We start from the raw sequence: 23,680 nt of genomic DNA, 5'->3' as shown, positions 1-23,680 counted from the left end.
CCCCTTGAGCACCTGTGCAGCACTTGCGAAGAAAGAAGGCAAACAAGTGGTGCTGTAAATCACATACGGATTTACAGAGGCTCACCATTGGTGTCAGAAATGCGCTTCTGCAAAAGCAAAGTGCACGACAGCGCTGCCACATTGCACCCACTTTGATCACGCCTTACACAGTCATGTTACCTTGTGGATTGCACTGCTTGTCTTCCAGGTGTGCTCTGCACGCCGCGTTGCCAGCGGAGCAGCTCAATAAACAACTTGGAAAAAGCTGCTCCGTGAGCAAGCCAACACAGTGACCGAAATTTGCGCTTGCCAGCTCTGCAAGACAGAAGAAGCTCGCAAGTTCGGCACTTCGAAAATTACGGTGACGGCTATTTTGAAAGCTAGAGCGCAGGTTACTGGCGAGTTTGTGGTGAAGCGAAAGAGGATGCGTAAGGTGCCCCAGAGTCCGCATTAGTGACTGTGATTCAGCTGATGCTTGCCTGGATTGAGTACAGCTTCAATGCAAGTCCTTCAGAAACGCTTCCATTGAAAAGCTGCTGCCGCAGCTCGGATTTGATCCCGCATCCTTCGGTTCAGCACTTGAGTGCCGAGGTGGGTCATAGAGGATGTAGAAACTGCCATCGAAATATTGAGTAACTACAAACAGGTGTGCAAGGTGTTAGTACGTATAAAATTGCCTTACCCTAGAGCGCTCACATGTAGAGAGTGTTCAGTGTAGAGGCTGATGCCTTCACTAGGAAAAGTTGCAAAAGCAGTGATGACAACATTTGAAAACTGCTGGTGAAAATTGACCCTTTATCCCTTTATTGACGTGTGTTGCCTGTGAACAACAAACCAGAAATCATTTTTTTTTCCCCCTTTCAGAGTTTCGGTTTCAGTGCGGTTCAATTCAACAGATCATGCCGCAATAATAATATCAGACTCACTCCAGCACTTCAGGGTGCTAAAGAAACAGGCTAGTGCTCATTGTTGCTTATTATGGCTTTAACAGATCCTCTAGCACAGCTTTATGGTATGCTGATAGAATGCATTCTCTTTGAAGGTGTGAATTGTTATAGAAATGAGAGATTTTCAGTATGTTGCCTGTGGGCAACAACAGGGAATACGCGGTATTTCTTATAGAGGATTGCATTATGCTAGCGTTCGTGGTCTGAATAAGTTCCCTTTTTTATGTGTGGTATGTTTTGGCGCTCTTAAGATGTCACCAAGTCAATTGTAAGGGCAAAGAACATGGATACAGGATATTCTATGGGAAAAAGGCAAGCAAAAGTCCCACCGGAGCACAGTGATGACTCTGACTTCGCGTCCTCCAGTGACGACGAAGTGGATTCAAGACACGCATTCCATTGGTAAGCGATGAATAATTTGTCCTGGATATACCTAACCATAATTTGTTGTCTAATTTTTTCGCAGGTTTGTTTACGAGACTCCAGAGAACTAGACGAAGGCAGCACTGACACAAGTACTGTGAGAACTGCTGTTTCCTCGTCGCATCATGCTCCTAGTAAGGCAAGAAAGCCATGTGCATCATGGAGAACTATTCACGACATAAAGGGAAGAGAGCAGACAACATGGAAAGATACGCTACCTTCTCCGTCACTAGTGCAGTCGCCAGTTGGCTACTTTTAAGGCTATTTTGGTTAAGTGATCGTTATGCATATCTGTGAGCAGTCCACCCTTTACAGCGCCCAACAAAACCCCAACAAAGTCTTGGTACTGACCACTAAAGAGCTCGGGCAATTTATCGGCACCATACTTATTATGTCCATAATGAAACAGCCTCAGACACGAATGTACAGTATAATCTCGTTACAACGAATCCGGTTTCAACAGATATTCGATTTAGAGTACCGATCTGCGATGTTTGGTTGGTTTTCCTATCTATTCAATTGACTAAAAAATATAGAGGAGGCTTGGGCAGACTGTTTAGCATCGTTAGTTTTCTTCGTGAATCACACTGTTAATTCGTGAATATGGATGACGAAACAATTAGTGTGTTCATCGAAGGGCTCGTGACAGTCGGAGAAACCAGGGACGAGGCATCAGGCAGCTCTGCGCCATGCGATCAACAGCAGCCGATGTGGACAATAGAAAAGGAGGCTAAGCTAATCAAGCATTACTACTTCGCCAGATGCTTGTGGGACCCAAAACATCCCTATTATGGTGATGAACGCCGACGTGGCCGGGCATTGGATAAAATAGCCGCTTCAATGGGTGAATTTGAAGTACCGAGCTTGGTGGAGAAGTTCGAAGAGTTGCGAAAACAATATGCAGAAGAAATAAAAAAGAAACAGAAAAGACGTTCGAAACATCATTTTTGTTATAAGTGGAAGCTCCTGGATATTATGAATTTCCTAAAACCCGTAATCACTGACCAGGAGCAGGACCCAGGAGCCTCAACTTCGAAGGCCTGTTCCTCAAGTTCCAGCTCTGGGAGTGGTCCCGCCAGTAGCACCTCCGTAAGCACTGTTTTGTATATTGAAAATCTTGCTTGTCTCTCGTCCCTGCGCACTATAGAGTATTGTGCTCCTACTATCATCCTCGCCAGTTTGGGGGGCGAGGGGTGCGTAGGAGCACAATTGCCTATATTGCAGTATGCATTATCCTGATTGGACTGGGGTGCCTCTGCCTTTCGCATTGCTGTAATCGTCTTGTGAGACGAAGTATAAACATGGATAACATTATTATAAGGGCTGATTATTGTAAATACTCTTAAAGCAATTGCTTAGAGGTAGAACATGCACCTGGCATGCAAAATCCATGGTTCGAATCATGGTGCACCACAATTCTCCCTTGGACTAAAATAAATGGCATGTCTATGGAATTGCTTAAACAGGTTTGGTGTTTGACTTGATCCTGGTTAGCACCTCCCAAAATTACTCCATCTGTAGGACAAGATTTGTTCCCCATGTGTAGTAATTGACCACTACCTTCTATATGAATGCTTGGATACGCGCTGAACCTCGGTGCCCAGTAGCAGCAGACCAACTGACCATGGCTGCAGTAAACCCATATTGCGAGGAGGGTGCTAAGAACCTCTGACTCTAGACAGCTTATCATTGGAAATAGAACCTGACAAAGTTTAATGCCAGAACCCTATAAATTGAGGTTATATTAGCAGCACTATTCTAGAAACTCACTCTATACCGTAGTGATGGGCAACTTGAATGCCTAAGTAGGCAAGAACTATGCTGGAGACAAAGTAGAGGGTGATATAAACTGGGTACAGAAATAGCAGGCAGAAGTCATTGGTAGAGTTCACAGAACGAAATAACAACTATTTAATACCTTCTTCAGAAAAGATAAAAACCTGAATTGAACATGAAAAACCTGAATTAAGGAGACTAAATATGTTTAACATTGGCATATTGCAGGATGTAGAGTGATTGGAAAGGTACGATGCAGGGACCATAGAGTGGTAATAAGTTAGCCTAGATTTGATGAGAGAATGGGACATAATAGTAAGGAAGAAACACATCAACAAATAAGCATTGAGAAGGAAGGTAGAAAAATTGAAGATCTGGCTAGTGAACTAATAATAATCTTTAACCCAGGAAGATGATTTTAGTGTAGAAGCAATGAATTATAATTTTATGACTATCATTACTGAGCACAAAATAGGAGTGGAATAGAAAGGTAGAAGTAAGCTATTAAACAGATGAAAAATCTCATTGTCATGCCAAGTGTGATCGCTTCCAACCCTATATACATAATAGAACTGGCACAGCTAGCAAAAGTAAGCAATAAGTGTAGTGTGCAATATAAATAAGTATAATACAGATTGAATTCAGCATTCTCCAAAAATTGGCGGTAGCCTGAAAGTAGTGAGAAAACTAGGCATATGCAAACACCAGATATATTGCTAATGGACATTATGGGCAATACAATTACTAATATGTTAAGATAGTCAAAGTAGGGGAGATGTTTTCCATAGATTTATACAGTAGACATGGTAATCAAAACAATAATGAAGTTCACAGGTAAGGGGGAGCAATCAGACATTTTGCCTGCAACAGAGAATGACAGACAGAAAGGTTTAGAAGCTATGAAACGGTGGAAGGCAGCTGGAGTGGATCAGGTAACTGAAGATTTGTTGAAGGGCAGTGGGCATATTGTGCTAAAGAAACTGGCCACTATGTATACATAATGCCTTATAACTTTAATGGTACCACAACTCTGAAAACATGCTATTACCTTCATTCATAAAGAAGGTTTGTAAGAACTTGAAAAAATTATGTTCCAATCAGCTTACTACCGATTACATATAAGCCATTTTCTAATGTAGTCTATAATAGAAGCAATCAACTAGTCAGACTGCCTTTTACGAACTGTACTTAAGGGGGGACGCGGGTCTTAAAAATCGCGAAAAATGGTCAAAAATGGCAAATTTTAAAAATTGCTGTTTTGAAGTCTTCAATGTCCCGACTATGCCTCTACAAAATATTATAGCTCAATTCCTACTCAAAGTATTAAAAAAACGGCAATTTAGGAACGTCGGTGAGCCGAAATTGAACGCCAAACACAAAAACTTGCACCATTTTCAAGCCGCCGTAGCTCCGCGCGGCGCGAACCGATAGGCGCCATCTTGGTCTCGTTTGAAAGCTCGTTTCCCGCTCTCTCTCCTGGCGTCTCTCAACACGCTGTAGGTTTTCGCACAGCGGAGCTTTCGGCATCCGTCCGCAAGGGGTGAATCGTCGCGAGACAGCCGCTGATTGGGTAAAGCGCGCGCTCTCCGAGGCGCAGCCCTCTGATTGGTCCTGATGCATGCCTCACCTCCCGCGACCGCGTTGCAGACTCTTCGTCGTCTGCTTTTGCCCGCTGGCACGTGATTTTTTGCGCTCCTCTTTGTTTCCTAGCATTTCTCGTTCTCATACCTGCCAACTCTTCCGAATTTTCCGTAAAATGTACGAATTTTGACCAGTCTTACGATTTTACGAATCTTGCAGGAAATTTTACGGAAAATGTTTTATTTTCGGAAAAAAAAAAAGTGGGGACATCTATTAACATCATGGCCTCCGAGATAACACCACACGCGCGGAAGGGTAATCTCGGAGGCCATGTTAACACTATTATGGTACCTTTGGTGGCCACGAGAGGGCAACACATATTTGTGATATCATCATCAGCTGCTGCAAACGTTGTAGTGACTTCTATCGCCTACTCGAGGGAACACGAATCCATGTCCAAAACTCGATACCGCCTCCGCCAGGCTAGTGGCTGTTCCTTTGTTCACGTGTTTGGACAACTTTGGTGCTGGCCTCTGTTTTTGCGTGATCTGCGGCCGCGTCCGACTCAGTGTGACTCTGAAGTTTTAGTAGTAGTGGTTTCGCAGTGCAATGGCGGGCTCAAAGCCGCGACAGTACTTCCCAGTATTTTTGAAGTTGTACACGGCAGAATTTCCGTGCTTCGTGCCGTCTAAGAAAGGAGAGAAGTTCAGATTTTTCACCACGTGTGCCTGTGATGTTAACATTTCACATGGTGGCAAGTCCGACATAAAGATTCACATCGCTTCGAAAAAGCACCAAGGATACGTGCGAGCCGCGGACAGCCAGCCGAGCCTGACAAGTTTTGTTCGCAGTGACAGCGACCTCGGTGTGATTCGTGCGGAATGCCATTTCACGGCGTTTTTAGTTGAACACAACATACCACTCAGTGTCAGTGACCGCGCTGGACCACTTTTCCGGAAAATGTTCCCCAAGTGCGAGGGAGCCAAACGCTGCGCCTGTGGACGGACGAAGACGACGGCAATTGTTCATGAAATGGCCGCGAACGCTGAGACTTCTTTGCTGAATGCCTTAAAAAAGCAGGTATTTTCGATTGCTGTGGACGGAAGTAACAATAGAGATACGCAGCTTTACCCTACAGTTGCGACATACTTCGTTATAGAGACCAGTAGAGTTGAAAGCCGCCTCCTTTGCCTCGGTACAATCCAAGGGGAAGGGACGGGTCAGAAAATTGGAAATCTGATTCTGGACGAAATGAAGTCCCGAAGTTTGCCTCTTGAAAACCTGTTGGCATTGTCTTCGAACAATGCCCATGTTATGATTGGCAAAAAAACAGCGTTTCGACTGTATTGAGGGAGGCCCAACCAGCTTTGATCGGGGTTGGCTGCCCATGCCACCTCATCAACTTGGCCGCCCAAAAAGGAGCTGCATGTCTTCCTGTAAAGGTTGATGAGGCCTTGGTTGACATTTTTTTTTTTACTTAGAGAAAAGCTCAAGGCGGAAAGATCGACTGAAAGACTTTCAGAGATTGCGCGACGTCGACGTAAGGAAGAGCTGAAGCATTCGCCGACACGTTGGCTGTCTTTGGGGAAGTGTTTGTAGAGGCTGCTGGACCAGTGGAAACCACTACTTAGCTTTTTCTTGAATGAAACAAAACAGTGCAGTAAGCAGAGCTTGTTCTTGGAGTCTTACCAGATTCCCAAGACTTCTCTACAAATCGCCAAGAACCCTGCACAGGCCTCAAATACTGCTGCACACCGTCCCAAGGCTGCTGCAGGTGTTGGAAAAAAAAGCACCGACGGTGATGGACCTTGACTAAAAAGAAAAGGAGTTCATTCTGCACCACAAGCAAGGAAACTGAAACTTCAATGCGAGGCATCTGCAGAAGCTAGCCACGTGACCCGTGAAGAGCACCTATTTCTTATTTTGTCATCGGAGCTAAGCAGGGCATGCTGTCTTTTTCTCCAAAATGTTATACCTCTTTATGAGAATACAAACTGCCTACTTCAGTCACAGGCTCCTCAGATTCATGTGCTCAGGGGCCTCTTGAACCACCTTCTTGAGGATCTCTTGACTCGATTTGTGCGGCGAGGTGTACTGAAGGGGTGCCATTCATTGCCTTAAGTTGCCTATGGAACTGTAGAGAATCAAAAAGATGATAAAGACATCGTCATTGGCATGACAACCTCCTCTGTAGTTGAGACGCTGACCTCGAATGAGAAAGAGCAGTTCTTCTCGACTGCACGTCTCTACTTCACTGCACCATGTGATTATATTCGCCACAAGTTCCCGCTGGAAGACGTCAGCCTGAAGATGGCTGAAGTTGCCCAAGTGCAGGCTCTAGAAACTGCTTCATTCAGCAGTGTACATCATTTCATTATGGTGTTTCCTGCTATTCTGCCCCAGCAGAGTGGGGAAACAAGAGGAGAAAACAATTGATGCACTCGAAGTGGAGTTTGCCAACATACAAGCTTACCAGATTCCAGCAGACATACTGAATGAGCCAAGGTGCGGCATGCAGTGGTCGCAATTGGGAAGCATTCGAGATGTCGACGGATCGCCCAGATTCCGCAGAATCTCAATGGTTATGCTGGGCATACTCTCCATTCCCCACAGTAATGCTGAATCTGTTTCTAAGAAAACTCTAGAAAGTCTGCTGATGGTGAAAGGACACCAGAGTGGCACCTGCTTTGAGCAAGCCTATACAGAGAAGTTTTTGAAGTAGGCGAACTCAGCAACTGCAAAAGTGTTGCAAAAATAAATCGTGACACAATGGAGTTTTCGCTCATTACTCTACGGGACACGGATTTTGCTTGTGGGTGAGTGAGCAAGGGTGTCGCTAAAGATAAATTCTTGGAAAGTAAAAAAAAAAAAAAAGAGCCCCCCCCCCCCCCCCCCCCCCCTGGTCTCGGAGGTTTTACGAATTTTGAAATCTTCAGGTTGGCAGGTATGCGTTCTGCATTTTTTCTCATCGTTCCTGTAAATATTTTGACTATTAACTCGCTCCTCTTAGCTTCGAAGTTATTGTTTTCGTGTGTATTTGCCTGCCTGGTGTCTGTTCCGCGTGTCTCGATGGCGCGGGACGCGCGCTTGAAAGCAAGCACGCGAAAAGCAGTCGGCAAAAGGAGACGGGCGTGGAATAAGAAGAGTGCCACATCGAGAACTACAGCTTCGGTGTTGCCGCAAGCCGCAAGGCCGTCGGCGGATGCGGCTGAATTGAACTCGTCGACCACACAGTTTTGCCGATGGACGCGGCTGGACCGACATCGTCGATGTCAGCTTCGTTGGTGGACGCCGCGGCTGGACCGTGCCGATCGGAGTCAACTTCGGTGTTACCGCAAGTGTCTGTGGTTTCAGTGGATGCGCCTGGACTTAGTCCGTCGAAAATATCGACTTTTGATGCTCTGCGAGTCGCTTCAAATTCTGTGTCTTCGGAAGCGGCCCAGCCGGCTGAGCTAAGCCTAACGACGACTTCGGCGTTTCCGCACGTCGCTTCAGCGCCGACGGACGCGGCTAAACCGAGCTCGCGGCTAAACCGAGCTCGCGTGTTCAATGTTTGGACACAGTGCTTGTTACGGAGGCGGAGTGCACGGGACGCGAAAAATGTGCAGATAACGCCAAGATGTCATTGGCGAAGCCGCGACTTCCCGCAAGTTCGAGCTGATGAACGTCAGCACAGTAAGTGTAGACGACGATCGCGGCACTGAGTATATAATAGTTGATATGAGCATACTGAAGAAGCTGTTTGCATCCACAAGCTGCAGCAAGTGTGGGATGGCCAGTGTTCAACTCGCGAAATGCAGCGGAAGAGAGTATGGCTTAGCTGTGAAGTTAGTGCTCACATGTTCGAATTGCGATTTCGCCGAGCGGCACTTTTCGTCGCCACGAGTGCCCGGGAAATCTAGCATCACACCCTTTGAAGTAAATCTGCGGGCAATGAAAGGCATACAAAGTATAGGGAAGGGAGTGACTGCTCTAACGAATTTTTGTGCAGCAATGAACCTCTCCACCGAGGGCTTCACCACAAAACTTTCAGGGGGCACATGAACACCATGGTGAAAGCTTGCCAGGCAGTTGCTACTGCTACAGAAGCAGCAAGTGTCAAAGTGGTGAAGGACTTATACAAAGACTTCCTGAACCCAACAGGAAATGCAGACGTGATATTTGATGGCACATGGAAAACGCGTGGCCACAATTCAAGTATTGCAGTTGGCTGCATTATAGAACTGTACACTGGCCTTGTACTGGACCATGTTGTGCTTTCGAGGTACTGTCGTGGGTGCCAAGGGGCACCTGATCCCAGTGATGATGGTTACGGTGACTGGGCTGTGAACCACAAGTGTATGAAGAACATTGACTGCAATGCCGGACGAATGGAGACCGAAGCAGCTATGATTTTATTCAATAGGTCCTTGGAAAAAAATGGGTTGCGGTACACAACCATACTTTCGGATGGTGATAGCCGCACATTTCATGCGTTGACCCAGGAAGGCGTGTATGGATATATATCCATCGAAAAGAAGGACTGCCTCAACCATGTCCACAAGCGGGTGGGGACGGCTCTTCGCAACTTGGTTGAGAAAAAGAAGGCACAAGGGCAATCTCTTGGTGGAAAGGGTAACCTTACCCAAGAAAAGATAAAAAAGATCACCAATTACTATGGGATGCCTTGCGGAGCCATAGCCACGACGTCGCAGGCATGAAAAAGGCAGTGCAAGCTACGCTGTTGCACCTGACCTCGACAGATGAAGCCCCAGATCACAGTTGCTGTCCTCAAGGAGTTGATTCATGGTGTGCCTTCAATCGTGCTTTGGCAAACCAGGTGGAGCCTCCACCACACAAAAAACCTCTGCCAGGCCATGTTCGCACTGCGCTTGAGCCAGTTTTTGCCAGGCTGGGCAACGAGGCCCTTTTGAAGCGCTGCAAAGATGGCATGACACAGAATGCTATCGAGTGCCTGCACTCTGTTATCTGGAGCCAATGCTCTAAAAACACGCATGACTCTTTGCTGGCTGTTCAAAGGGCTGTTGCAGAAGCAGTTTCTCGCTTCAATCAAGGGATGGCAGCAACCAGCAGAGCTGTTGCAGAGCAGCTTGGTTATAGCCCTGGCAGGTGCCTCATTCGTAGGAGCCTTGAAAAAGATAAACAGAGGCTGTGCAGGTCTGATAAGGGTCACACCGATAGTGAAAAGGTGAAGAAGAAGATGGCCAAGAGGCACAGGCCTGACAAAACCCAAGACTACTGCCCAGGACTTATGTGAATGATTTAAGATTCAGAGACTGTAGCAAGTGACTTTCTGAGCATCTTTTTTTTGTCAAGTGCCAATGCCATACATAGATTTTCACAGCCATTACAAGAACAGATTTATGTAAATTTGGTGTCATTTTGTTCACCAATAACTGGGCTGCATGCTAAAGCATTAAAACTTTCCATGTGATTGGAAAACAAAAGTGGCACAGTGAGTAAAACTTCGAATGCAGTTTTCTCAGCTTTGTTTATTTGGTAAAAAGCCTTGCCTTATGGAACTTTTCATAATGTTTGCATGCACGGATTTTATTGAACTTGGTATCATTTTTTTCAGTAAAATCTCAGCTACATCCTAAAGCTTTCCGTTTTCGATAAAGTCTGATAGACTAGCAATTAGATCAGATGTAAACTAATTACTCCCACATTGTTTTTTTTCTCCGAACTTTGTTATTCATTCATTACCTATATAATGACTTCTTAAAAATTTCCTTAGCTTTAGGATGTGCAGTAGGCTCTTGGAAATGACAGCATATATTTAAAACCAGTTTTTTTAATTAAGAAATTGCCGTAATGGCCCGTAAGAAAAGACACTATGTGCGGTACATTATCTTGCCATATTTTCATGTCTAGATGAGGTATTTCAAATCTAAATACATATTTGGAATCACCATTCAAAGATATATCACCATGGCAATTTTCAGCAAGATAGGTTAAGAAATAAAAAAAAGTTTTTAAGACCCTCATCCCCCCTTAAAATCCCTACAGGTACGACAACGTCGCTTGACACCCATTTGAAACTGCATGCGGCCGAGATGAAAGAGTATCGGAAGATGACAGAAGGTGTACCAGAGAAAGGTCAACAGACCATGACCGACTTTGTGTGTTTGACAGGGCTGCTTAAGGAAAAAGAGGATGCAAGCACTAGATAGCAAGATCACTGGCATGGAGGCGCTTGAATTGCAGCCCTACAATGTTGTTGAAGACCGCGGGTTTGAAGAGCTTTTGGCAGCTGCTGTTCCAAACCATCACCTACTGTCGCGCTCTACACTTTCGTGGGTACTTGTCCCGCGCATGTATGATGATATGTGGAAGACGGTGAATAAAGCCTAGCAGCGCTTTCGAAGGGGAAACTTCAGCTGTTGCCTTTGCCAGTGACATGTGCACATCGCGAGCGAAGAGAAGCTACACGAGCTTCACTTGCCACCTCCAAACTCTTAATTTTACAATAAAGCAGTACCCGCTTAACACGCGTCATATGGCTGAGAGTCAGTGCTGAAAACATTGCAGCTATGCTGGACGAGATGTGCAGCGAGTGAGGGATACCAGACAACTGTGAAAAGTACATCGTGACAGATAAGGGGAGCAACATCCATGCCGCTGTGAGGAGGCTCCCGTGGACTGATCGCGCTTCGCCCACACCTTGCAGCTAGCCCTTAACCACGCAAGATCTCGTACGCCGCCCATTGATCGTCTGTGCAAGAAGGCTAGACAAATTGTTGGTCATAAACACAGTTCATCAGCCCAAAAAAGGCTTGAGGAATACAAAAAAAAAAAAAAAAATGCAGGCAAAGATCCTCTCCGTCTGGTGCAACATGTAGAAATCAGATGGAACAGCCAGTATCTTGTCACTTCGGAGAACAGCATTGATGGATTCACTTCACAGGAATGGAAAGAGGCCTCCGAATATATAGAAACGCTCAGCTCTTTTTTAAAGCCACTGTTATCGCTAGTGGTACAGAAAATTATCCATCACGTTCAGCACAAATACTCATTTTTTTAATACTGCATTATCTTGCCAACTTTACTGGTACTACTGGATTTCATACAGCCCTGGCACATTCGGTGAAATCAAAGTTCCTTCTGTGTGCAGAGGGCAAGGAGGCATGACAAGTCCACTTGTCGAAATGGCTCGACCTGGGAACTGAGGCTCCCCCCCCCTCCCCTTCTACCCTCGCTCAGTGCTCTTTCATTCCATACTAGCAAAGAGACAGTAGCCATAGCGAGTTCACTGTGTCAAGGTAGACAGCCACAACACCTTCGTTGCAGAGGTATCTACCAAAAGCTTTTATATTTTTCTCAACTAGTTTCTTACTTTAATGTAGTACAGTTTCATTTCAAACATTGCATTCCCACTCTCAATGTCACCCCCCCTTTCTTGGTCCATTCAGCTGTTTTTCCAATTCCTTAAGCTTTAATAGGGTTTCACTTCTCATCCTTCTCATCAACGGCGTCTCTCATAGCCTGAGTTGCTTTGGGATGCTAAACCCCTCAAACAAACAAACAAAACTTCTCATCCTATTTCTTTGTTCGTTTACAGTCAAGTGTCAACTGATAGATGCCGTTTTAGCCAAATTGGCCACATTACAGGTTGCATACCGTCATGCCATCTAATCAAACAGTATCATTTCAGCACAAGTCGTTTGTTCTTTTTTTCTTCGGCATGGTGCCGAGATAGTCCAGATTGCCGTTTCAGTCGCAAGGGCTATGCACAATGAAGGGCAAAGAGCTGCCTACTTATCCTTGCCAAGAAGATTTTGCATACTTGAAATATCTTTTAGAGTTTCAATATTGGCACACCCCTACTTTGTGGAAACCTTCAAATACCTCTCCCCAGACCACAAAAACAAAATTGCAGTGCAAAATGATCACCTGAGTGGTACCGAGTGGGGGAGCGAACAGGACATCATCTTTTGCAAACAAGTGGGCTCACTCACAGGTGGTCTGACAGCAGCAGCAGCAGAGAAGCACGAAAGCTGGCCGGAACAACAGTTTGGGCCGCAGCGATCGCGAGCAGCAAAAGTCAGACCTAAACCATTATACCCCAGTCCCAGCAGCAGTCAGTTCGATGGGGGGCCCACTGTCTCCTCCCCCGTGAGTCTCTTGTAGGAGGGAGGGGGAGAAGAGAGGGAAGAAGGAGGAATTGGAGGCAGCACCTGTCAGCGGTGAACTTCCAAGCGGTCAGTTCATTCTGGGCCTCCTGCAGTTGGGTGCGCAAAGAGTCCACTTCATGCCGCATCCGCTCAAAGAGCAGGTTGACCGCGGGGTCCAGTAAGGCCGCCCGCAGCTGGCGGCTCGCTGCTCCTGCCCCGCCACCTTTCAGCTCCTGGATCTGGTGCTGCACAGCAAGACACTCTGTTCAGGCAGAGAATAAACTTCCTTTTCACACCACAACAGCTGTAAGAGATGCCAGCCATGATGGGTTCTTGTGTTTTGCATTCTGTTAGTATTTCAGAAACCACAAAACAGCACAAGAAACGTAACCGCTTAAAAACAACTCGCAGGGCTCCTGGTTAAGGGAGGATGTGATCTTTGAAAAATGAAAAATCGCAAAACAGTAGATTTTTGCAAGATTATATATTCTAGTAGCATGATTTAAAAAAAAGCCACTCTTTCTGTAATTAGTATGTATCAATACCAGACTCATCATAGAAATACTGAAAATTAATTATAATAATAAGCTGCGAGCAGGCACCGAAAATACATAACGTTGCACGGCCGCCCTTCCTCTCCCACTGAACCAAGCACCACCATTTTGGTTTTGTTTCGTTTGTCAATTCTCATGCTTTCTTTTACCACCCTGGACGGAGGCACAGTCAAGCCCAGCTCGCTTCCTATGGGAGCATCGCGGTGGCTTTAGTTTCCCGCACTCAAATTAAAGGCAGCGATTGGACGAAGCACGAGCTCTACAAGAATGTGGGGGATTGGCCAACTGCTGCTACATGCGCTGATGCCATGGTCTTCTCTGGCAGCCCCCGCACGCCATTTGCTACGGCACTTTGTTCGTGGATTCTCTTCACCTTTCGCCATTTCTGCAATTTCCGTCTAGTTTCGTAGAATGTGTCAATCATTGTGTGGTCACTCACAATGCCTCAAGATGCGACGTGTGTTCAGTGCACAGAAGCATCCAAATGGAGAAGCATGCTGCTAACGACTACATCGACACCTGCAGCGTCGTAGCATTTGCTACAATGGAACTTAGAAAGTTTGAAAGCAAGGAAATTTAGAAAAAGGGCCTGGTTTTGCCCTGTGATACCTATCCAGAAATTACCACAATGAATTTCACAATGCCAACACATTCCGCAAACTCTCCAGGCCTGGGCCCATGCATGCCTGCCAACCTGAAGATGTGAAAATTAGTAAAATCCTCCAAGGGACGTAGCGGGGGGAGGGGCAGCGCTCTTTTTTTTTTTTTTTAATTTTCGAAGAATATATTTTTTTCAGAAAGCTTACTCACGTTTTCATTTTCACAACCACAAGTGAAATCTGTGTCTTGAAGAGTAATGTGCAAACACTCCAATGAGGAACAATTTATTTTTTCAATGATTTTGCTGTTGCAGACTTTGCCTGCTTGAGAAATTTCTCCGTGCAAGTTTGCTCAAAACAAATTTTACTCTGGCTGCCTTACCCCATCAGCAGACTTTTGAGCCTTTTCTCACACACAGATGAGCGAAACACCGTTCAAGTTTTTATCCAGTACTGAATATTCTCTCGCATTCAGCATTGCTGTGGGGAATAGAGATGATGCACAGCATAACCGTTCAAATTCTGTGGAACCTGAGGAATCTGTCGACACTTCGAACATTTCTTAATTGTGACCACTGCACGTCACACCTTGACTTTTTTAATATGTCCGCTGGGACCTGGTACGCTAGACTTCAAGTGAATCGAATGCATATTCTCTTGATTCCCCGCTTTTCTGGGATAGAATAGCAGGGAACGCCACATAAAATGGTGCATGCAGCTGAATGAAGCAGTCTCGAGACCTTGCACTTCGGTAACTTCAGCCACCTTGAAGTTGACGTCCTCTAGAGGGAATCTGTGGCAAATGTAATCGCAAGCTGCTTTGCAGTACAGCCACATAGCAGAGAAGAACTGCTCTCTCTCTCATTTAAGCTCAGCGTCACAACTACAGAGTAGGTTATGCTGCCAGTAACTATGTCTTCATCTTTTCTTTTTTTTTGGTTCTCTGCAGTTCCATAGTCAACTTCCAGCAATGAATGAGATCCCTTGATAACACCTGGGTGCACAAATCTAGTCAGGAGATCCTCGAAAAGGTGGTTCAAGAGACCCCTCAGAACATGAATCTTAGGAGCCTGTGCCTGAAGAAGGGAGTTTTTCTCGAAAATGGATACAACATTCTAGAAAAAAAGGCAGCATGCCCTGCTCCAGCTCCAATGACAAAAAATAAAACAGGTGCTCTTCACAGGTCACGGGGCTGGCTTCTCTTGATTCCTCGGGATGAAGCTTGTTTTTTCGCTTGAGGTCCAAGATGAGCATTTCTCTTTAGCGAGTGTTCATTATCGTCGGTACTTTTCTTCCTGATGTCTGCAGCAGTCTTGAGAAGGCGCGTAACAGACTTTGGGGTCGGCGCAGGGTTCTCGGGGGTTTGTGAAGAGGTCCTTGGAATCTCGTACGACTCCAAAAACAAGCTCTGCATGTTGCACTGCCTTGTTTCTGATAAAAATAAAAGCTACATAGTGATTTCCACTGGTCTAGCAGCCTCTTCAAACACTTCCCCAAAGACAGCCAACGTGTCGGCGAATGTTTCAACACCTTTCTGACCTCGACATCATGCATCTTTTGAAACTATTTAAGCCGGTCTTTTCGCTTCGAGCTTTTTCCTAGGTAGAAAAAGATATCAATGCCTCATCAACATTCACAGGAAGACATGAAGCTCATTTTTAGGCGGCCAAGCTGATCAGATGGCACGGGCAACCAACCCCTATCAAACCTGGTTGGGCCTCTCTCAATACAGTAGAAACACGTTTTCTTGCCGATCATGACATTGGCATTGTCCGAACACATAACCAGCAGGTTTCCAACAGGCAAATTCCGGGAATTCATCTCATCCAAAACCAGACTTCCAATTGTCACCCGTCGCTTCCCCTTGGATTGTTACAATGCAAAGGCGGCTTTCGACTCGAATTATTCGTCTCCTTAACGAAATATGTCGCAACAATAGGGTAGAGCTGCGTAACCCTATTATTACTGCCCTCCACAGCGATCGAAAATACTTGCCGTTTCAGGGCATCCAGCAAAGGAGTCTCTGCGTCAGCGGCCATTTCCCGAACAATTGACGTCGTCTTTGTTCGTCCGCAGGCGTAGCGTTTCGCTTCTTCGCACTTGGGGAACATCTTTCGGAAAAGCGGTCCAGCATGATCGCTGACACTCTGCGGGATGTTGCGCCCAACTAAAAACACCGTGAAAAGGCATTCTACACGAATCAGACCTAGGTTGCTGTCGCTGCGTACAAAACTTCCTAGGCTTGACTGGCTGTCCGCGGCTCGCACATACCCCTGATGCTTTTTAGAAGTGATGTGGACCTTGATATCAGACTTGCCACTATGCAAAATGTTCACGTCACAGGTGCACGTGGTGCAAAATCCAAACTTCTCCCCTTTCTTTGACGGCACGAAGCACGGAAATTCTTCTGTACACGATTTCAAAAATACTTGGCAATACTGGGGCTTCGAGCCCGCCACTGCACTGCGAAGCCGCTACAACTAAAACACCAAGTCGCACTCCGCCGGACAAAGCAAGTAATCACACAAAGGACAAGGCCAACAGGCATGGCAACAGCTTTGCAGAGGTGCTATCGAGTTTTGGATATGGGTCCGTGAACTCCCTAGTGAACGACGGAAGTCACTACAACCTTGCCGCTGTTGATGATGATACTTATGAATACATACTGTCCTCTCGTGGCAGCGCAAGGTACCAGGATGTAGTTTTAATCGATTTTCACATTTTTTTTTTCCTGCAAATACAATATTTTCCGTAAAATTTCAAGCAAGATTCGTAAAATCACAAGACTGGTTGAAATTCGTACATTTAACGGAAAATTTTGAAGAGTTGGCAGGTCTGCCCATGTGACCCATATGATATACTTTTGTAATTTGAGGACCAGCATGCACAACTTTATGAAACTTAAGAGTTACTCAAATGTCCATGCTATGAACCTACTTTAAAGCAAAAAAGTCAGAATTCTCTCAACCTTCTACAGCTGTTTTCTAAGAATAAGGGTTTTGCCTTGTGTGGCTGCTTAGAACAGCCATACCTTGGGAACCGCTTGTCACATTTTGTTGCGAAAGCAGCACTACAATAGCCAAAGCGAGACCTTGGGTGGCCGCAGCTACGTCGTGAAGAGGAGTAGCTACGAGAAGAAGACAAAAAAAAAGGGACGACAAAGAAGAAGACAACAACGAAAAGTAGAAGACGAAGAAGATGAAGACGAGGAAGAACGCTCGGTCACCCGGTGGCGCAACAGAGAAGACTGTTAAATTTCTCTCCTGGCCTGATCCAGAACTTTGTGATCCCCCGATAGAAAGGGGAATGGCCGCATCAGCATCAGCATCACCTGCAGCTAATGCTTTTGCTCCATATTCAGTTGAGCAGCGTTGAACCTTTCTCATTTTTTAAATTTTTTTTTCAAGGTATTGTGTCTGAAATTATAAACAATTAAAAATTGGTTAATATAGGCTTAATTACTAACACTAGTTTTGGCACTGCAGTAAAATTTTTCAGCAAAAGAATTTAGAAGGGCTTTGTCTTGCCCTTAGGCAACTATTCAAGAATGACCATAATCAATTTCACAGTGCCAGTCCATTTCGCCTGTCCTAAGGTGCACATGTAAAGCATTTTGATAGACTCCTCTAATTGAAATCCAGTGAACCCAGCCCCAAAAAACTTTGCTGTTGTTCAAATGTTTGTGCTATGACCCCAAAACTGAAAATTTCATTCAAATATCTAAATAAATTAAAAAAAATTGGTGCTCAAGGCTAGCCTCCCCCCCCCCCCCCCCCCCCCTCCTGCTTCTAATGCATATCCCAAACACTAATCATTCAGTGTAGCAGTGGAAGAAAGTGCACGGCACACTTTAACACAATTCAAAAGTGACCACTTCAAGGCCACCTATGTGAACTAAACTGCTCTGAAGCAGTATATTTTTGCAACTATACCACAACAAATGCATAAGCTTATCTAGCCAAAGGATTCCCCTACCCCACACAGTCATGCTTGCTGGTCCCAGTGAATAGGAAGATCATTGTTTTGTTTGTGGCCCCTTTACTGACCGTGCACTCCTGCATCTCCTGCTCCTTGGTAGTGAGGCGCATGACCAGCACATTCTCGCGCCGGGTTGCCTCCAGCTGCTGCTGCTTCAGCTTCTCCTCAGACTCACGCAGGCTCACCAGCTCAGCCTCTGCACACACACACGCACACACATCATCATCATCAGCCAAACTATACCCATCGCAGGGCAATGGCCTCTCCCATATTACTCCAATTAACCCTGTCCTGTGCGAGCTGTATCCAGTTGACCCTTGCAAGCTCCTTAACCTCGTCCGCCCACCTAACTTTATGCCGACCCCTGCTATGCTTTCCTTCCCTTGCTATCCATTGTTACCATAAACGACCATCGGTTATCCTCTCTTTGCACTACATGTCCTGCCCATGCCCATCTCTTCTTCTTGGTTTCCACTTGAATGTCATTAACTTGAGTTATATATCTGACCCACTCTGTACACTTCTTATCTCTTAACGTTACACCTACCATTTTCCGTTCCCTGGCCTTCTGCGTTATCCTCAACTTAAGTAGAAACCTTTTCATTAACCTCCACGTTACAGCCCCATAGGTGAGCGCAAGTAAGATCCAACTGCTATATACTTTTCTCTTGAACGATACAGGTAAGCTGCTAGCCATACTCTGCGAGTACTTGCCGAATGCGAGTACACAAATTGCTGCTCAAATCCTCCCCAAAGTAACTATTCCCCCCCCTCACATCAGGAATAAGAAAACACTCCTGCATCTCACCACAGCTGCATCTCCCAGTAAAGCCACTACACGCAACAGAAAAAGAAAAGTGCTTGAACGGTATGCAATAAAGCCCTGCAGTAAAACCTCATTTTGACTTCGACATTTCGAAATATTTGACTTAGCAAGCACAATGAAAAATATGGGTCCTAAAAGAAAAGACCCACCCATGCCATGGGAAAGTGCCAAGAGCACTTCGAAGTGGGTATTCATTGCTGTGATTCAATGAAGCCCACCCTCCTCCACTGCATGGCAAGCACTAGCATTGCTCTGCAGTGCTTGCTTCACCAATTTGCTGAACCAGGACTGGGCATTCCCACTTTGCACATCATGTATCCAAATTTTCGAACTAGCTGGGCTGGTGCAAGCCACTGCTTCTAATTATTTGGTGAAATTAAGGGTGTACAGAGGTTTATGGGGCAGATAAATTTTCAAAAATAAATGTTTTTTTTTCTGGAAACTGCACTCCTGAAATCTAAATCCCATCTCTACGTAAAAATTTGCATTTGTTGTATCAAATTTTACCTGTAGCTCTAGACTTCTAGTTTACAATCTATGCCTCGTCTCCAATTTTTTCTCCATATTTTCTCACCTGCTAGCAAGGAGGATACAGACAGGAAAAACTTCATCGAGCACTGAAGCATTACAGGCACGGCTCAGCCCACCTGTCACATTGCCCCAAGGAAGTAGTAGGAAAGCACATCAATAAGGTGGAAAGCTGGGGCACTTGAAATGAATTTATGCTGATGGCAGCTCAATAAACGAGGACCAATGCAAGAAACAAGACATGACATGAATGCTATTTTGCAAATGAATGTTTACCGAAAGAACACTAACTTTTCCAAAAGTTAGTGCAACTAACTGCGAAAGAGCTAGCATATTGCTGCAAATCATTGTAATCTTTGTTTACTGTTGCTAACAAGCACTGCTTTACAGCCTCATCATTTTGCTTGTGGTGCATGGAACGCTCCTATACTCTATGTTTGTTCGCGGTCAGGCTGGCCGAGACACAACTTTATCACTTCTTTTTGTCGTGCAAGAGGCACCGAGATATACCTCGAATGAATCCAGCCAAGCCCGACGGCTTCCACAGTGTTCCAGGTTATTTTTGTCACTGTTAATCAGTAATCGAGATATTTCTTCACCGAGTTTAAATTCAACATTTCTGAATGCAGCAGGTAGTCGTAGTTCAACGATCAGCGAGCACGTTTGCTGCTATCGCCACCGCCGATTTGCCTACTTCCTTGATTTCAGTGCTACTATAACTGTCTGTTCTTCTATGCCCACGGCAATGTCACCACCACATGACAATATTTAGATCACATGAGAACCTAGTCTCCTTCCGATGTTCCTTGGTTGTGGCAGCGATCTCTTACAGATCGTACCATGCGTCTTCGTCTCATTAGACAGTTTTTCTGCTCGGCTGAACATCTTACCTAGCGCCATTTTGTTAGCTCTATCCTCCCTTTTTACTTCTTCATTAAAAAATATTGCGATGATTGGTTTGATTGGTTTAACGTGCCAAAGCGACTCAGGCTATGAGAGACGCCGTAGTGGAGGACTCCAAGAATTTCGGCTATCTGGGGTTCTTTAAAGTGCGCTGACATCGCATAGCACACAGGCGCCTTGCTTTTCGCCTCCATCGAAAAGCGGACGCCGAAGCCGGGCTTCAATCCCGCATATTTGGGAACAGTGCTCGAGCGGCGTGACCACTGCGTCACCCCGGCGGGTATTAAAAATATATTTTTCTCAAGGTGGGTTCATATTCTGTGTTCTTTCAATAAATATCCTTTTGTGAAATAGTGTCCCTCTTGTGTCTTGCTTCTTCCTTCATCATCGTTCAGTATGAAAGTGCATCCAGTGTGTACTTTGTTCAAGGCCCACAAAAGCTGCCAGAAATGAGCCGCACGGTTACTGAGGATGTAAAACAACTTGCTGAACCAAGCACGCCATGCAGTTTGTGATTCGCACGCAAACTTTGAACTGTTTATCCAATTCTACCATCTTGTGGAAGTGTGACATTGGCCGAAGAGGCCAGTGCCCAAACGAAAGGCTCCAGAAACAAAGGACAGCAGTCACAGCTCTGAAAGCGATTTGGCTGCCCAGTGCCACAAATGCAAAAGAAAAATGCATTCCTCCTTTTTCACCCTGCCCTAGTCCTGAAACTGCTCTAAAGGCTCCACTTTGGTTAGGCCGGGGACAAATGTGTGAGCACACTGACAACAGCTCTTGCAAGAAAAGAACTTCACTATGCGGCAAAAAGCACCTGTGGGTTGAGCCTGTTTTTCTGATGGCTTGTTTATGGGGAAGAAGAGAATAATAAAAAAATTGTTTCCTAAGCATGCACTTATGTGATTTGTGATTCTTTTTTACCTGTGCAGTAAATGTCATTTGGGGTCAAGCACCCCAGGAACTGAACGGTCCCACCAGTTCCTTTTTTCGTGCCACCCAGTTGTTTACTTTCACGCTAATTACGATGTAGCCATCTCCTCAAAAACATTGACCAGCCTAACTTTCATTTTTAACCACCTGCAAAGTGCTGACAATTACAGAGCCGGAATGGCCTGACGTGGCCAGTTCCCAGCAAGCTATTGCCTGTGGTGATGCTTAAAGACCCACAGATGCGTGAACCATCATCCTCTGTGTTGAGTCACGTGATTTTAGCTCTGCCGCAAATGCATGCGTAACTGTTTGTGCCCTGCTTTTGAGTTGTCTGGGCATTGGTGACTACACGATTCTGGAATACTCCGGAACCATGACATCTAGCGCAATGTACCGATTTTGCCATGAGCTTTCCAGAAGTTTTGTCATAAACCAAATGCAATCAGGGAAAGAGTATGCAGCTGCAACACAAGGGGACAAGGTAAGTTCGCACTTACGGTTGCTGGCTGCCGAGCTCCCTGCCTGGCTCTCCAGGTAGTCCACATAGGCCTCCTGCTCCTTCCACCTGCGTAGGAATTCATCCAGAATGAGGAAAGCCACCAGACTGAGCAACACACGCCCTGCTGCATGCAATATAAGAAAAGCACAGGCGGAAACTGGTAAGCTTCTACATTTCCATGCCACTCAATAAGCAACAGTTCACGGCACAGAGGTACATGTATTGCCATTCCATGTCACATGTATGAAAATGTGCTCAAGATGACAGTTTGTGGGGTTAAATGCCCCAAAGGCTACAAGGGACACCCTAGTGGAAGGCTTTGGATAATTTTGAATCACCTAGGGTTCTTCAATGTGCACTGATATTGCAGAGTACACATGGGCACCTTGAATTTCCCTTCCATGGAAATGCAGCCAGGATCGAACCCAGCTCAGTAGTTGAGCACCCTAACCGCCGAGTTCCCAAGACAGTCCAACATGCCCAGTATTGTTCTGTGTTCCCAAGCCTGTGCACTGATCTAACTGCCCTGATCCTCGTGAACTAGGCCACATTGTGGCTTCTTAAGGGCTGCCAAAAGTTGTCAATGTGGACCCTTCATATCTGCTTTCACCGAGCTTTAAACATACCAGCTGTTCTAGAGGTTTACCACGACGTTTTTCATGGCCATAACACATGCATATATGCTATACTACCTACCTGTACCTGAAAACGTAATGAACGCATGAAGGGAAAGGCAGTCTTGGAGCACAGTTCTTAGCAAGCCAATAATTACGAAAGCCTTATGTATGTTATGTGCTGATTGGGGGCTTCGGCCACGCTTGACTGTATGAGGCACAAACTACATCTCCTGTTAAGCGGCTGTGAAAGACTGTGCACTGTGTTTAAGCAACCTCTTCATTCTGATATAATCTGCTATCTTAAAAGACTCGGACATCAGAACGTACATGCCTACTGATCCTATAACTTAGACATGTCGGCAACTTTCCAAGCCTCCAAACGTCAACTCGCTCCAGGCCACCCCATCACTTTTTCCATACAGGCCTTTACATAATAACTCTCATGTGTACACAACTGCAAGACTTATATTTCAGACTGCTGATCAGCCCTCCACCTCACCCTGTGTGATGACCTCCACGATGACATTTAATGAAAGGAAAGTAAAACTTTGTTATTTGAGGTCAGTGGACCGATAAAAAAAGAATAAGATGAATTTACTATGCTTTCAAATTACATGAGCACAGCCGAAAAAATGGGACTCTGCTCTGCCTTTCACGCGTGGCGACTGACTGACCAGTGACAAAACGAGCCACAAATGATTTTGTACCTCCAGATTCTGGAGGTAACAAGGTCCACGCATGGTCCTGCATGAACCTCCCCTTTCCAATGCAAGCATCACAGTACTCACTTTGCAACCAACTCCTCCTTAGACAGTCGCTCCAGCTCATCCTTGGCCAGCTGCACCTGAAACGGCAGCAGCACAGCTTCTTCACAAGTGGGCCCACAGATGGCAGCACCAACAAAACACACATTTCACGCCACAGAAATGCTCTTATGCTGCCAGTGTCCACACCCCTTGGGAACACTTGTCTCGACCAACAACGCCTTCCTCAGCTCGTCATTTGCAACGCATGCACCATTCCAGGAACAACCAGAGCCACAACAAATGTTGGAGGGAACAACAACACGCTCACTTGTCGTCTATGCCTGATGGAGAAAATCAACAGAACATGAACAGCCGCCTTGATAGACAAGTTGACGAAATAAATAAAATTCAGAGAATTGGAAAAAAATATGTGCATATAGAAAAATTGATAACTGCCCTAAAATGGGCTCATGTGATGACACAAGAACAAAAAAAGAAAATGCGCCTGTATAAAATGTGGCCTCCCCAAGCGACTCGAGCGGAGAGCAGGTGTCGACTCAGTACGCCCTTTTCACACAAGAAACTTATCCAGAATGAATGCGCAATTAAAAAACTGCTGCATTAGGCCACTAGTGGGGCTGCCCTATTTCCATGAA

The 23,680-nt window shown here is 45.5% G+C and overlaps 1 protein-coding gene across 3 annotated transcripts in view; it reads right to left on the bottom strand.

Annotated features, from left to right (window-relative positions):
- The window catches only part of fl(2)d (Pre-mRNA-splicing regulator female-lethal(2)D), a 62,356-nt gene that overhangs the window by 30,319 nt on the left and 8,357 nt on the right, over window positions 1-23,680 (bottom strand). For all 3 annotated transcript variants that reach the window (XM_084596099.1, XM_084596094.1, XM_084596097.1), the window contains exons 3-6: window positions 23,067-23,122; window positions 21,660-21,727; window positions 18,041-18,168; window positions 12,905-13,086 (exon numbers count right to left, since the gene is read on the bottom strand). In XM_084596099.1, the coding sequence (XP_084452225.1) occupies window positions 12,905-13,086; window positions 18,041-18,168; window positions 21,660-21,727; window positions 23,067-23,122 (434 nt within the window). The remainder of the gene's footprint in view (window positions 1-12,904; window positions 13,087-18,040; window positions 18,169-21,659; window positions 21,728-23,066; window positions 23,123-23,680) is intronic.

Source organism: Amblyomma maculatum, chromosome 1, assembly GCF_055883805.1.
Source record: "Amblyomma maculatum isolate TAMU_Amacu chromosome 1, ASM5588380v1, whole genome shotgun sequence".
NCBI classification, from domain to species: Eukaryota; Metazoa; Arthropoda; class Arachnida; order Ixodida; family Ixodidae; genus Amblyomma; species Amblyomma maculatum.
The sequence above is the reverse complement of the archived record's forward strand: the minus strand, read 5'-3'. Positions and strand labels throughout refer to the sequence as shown.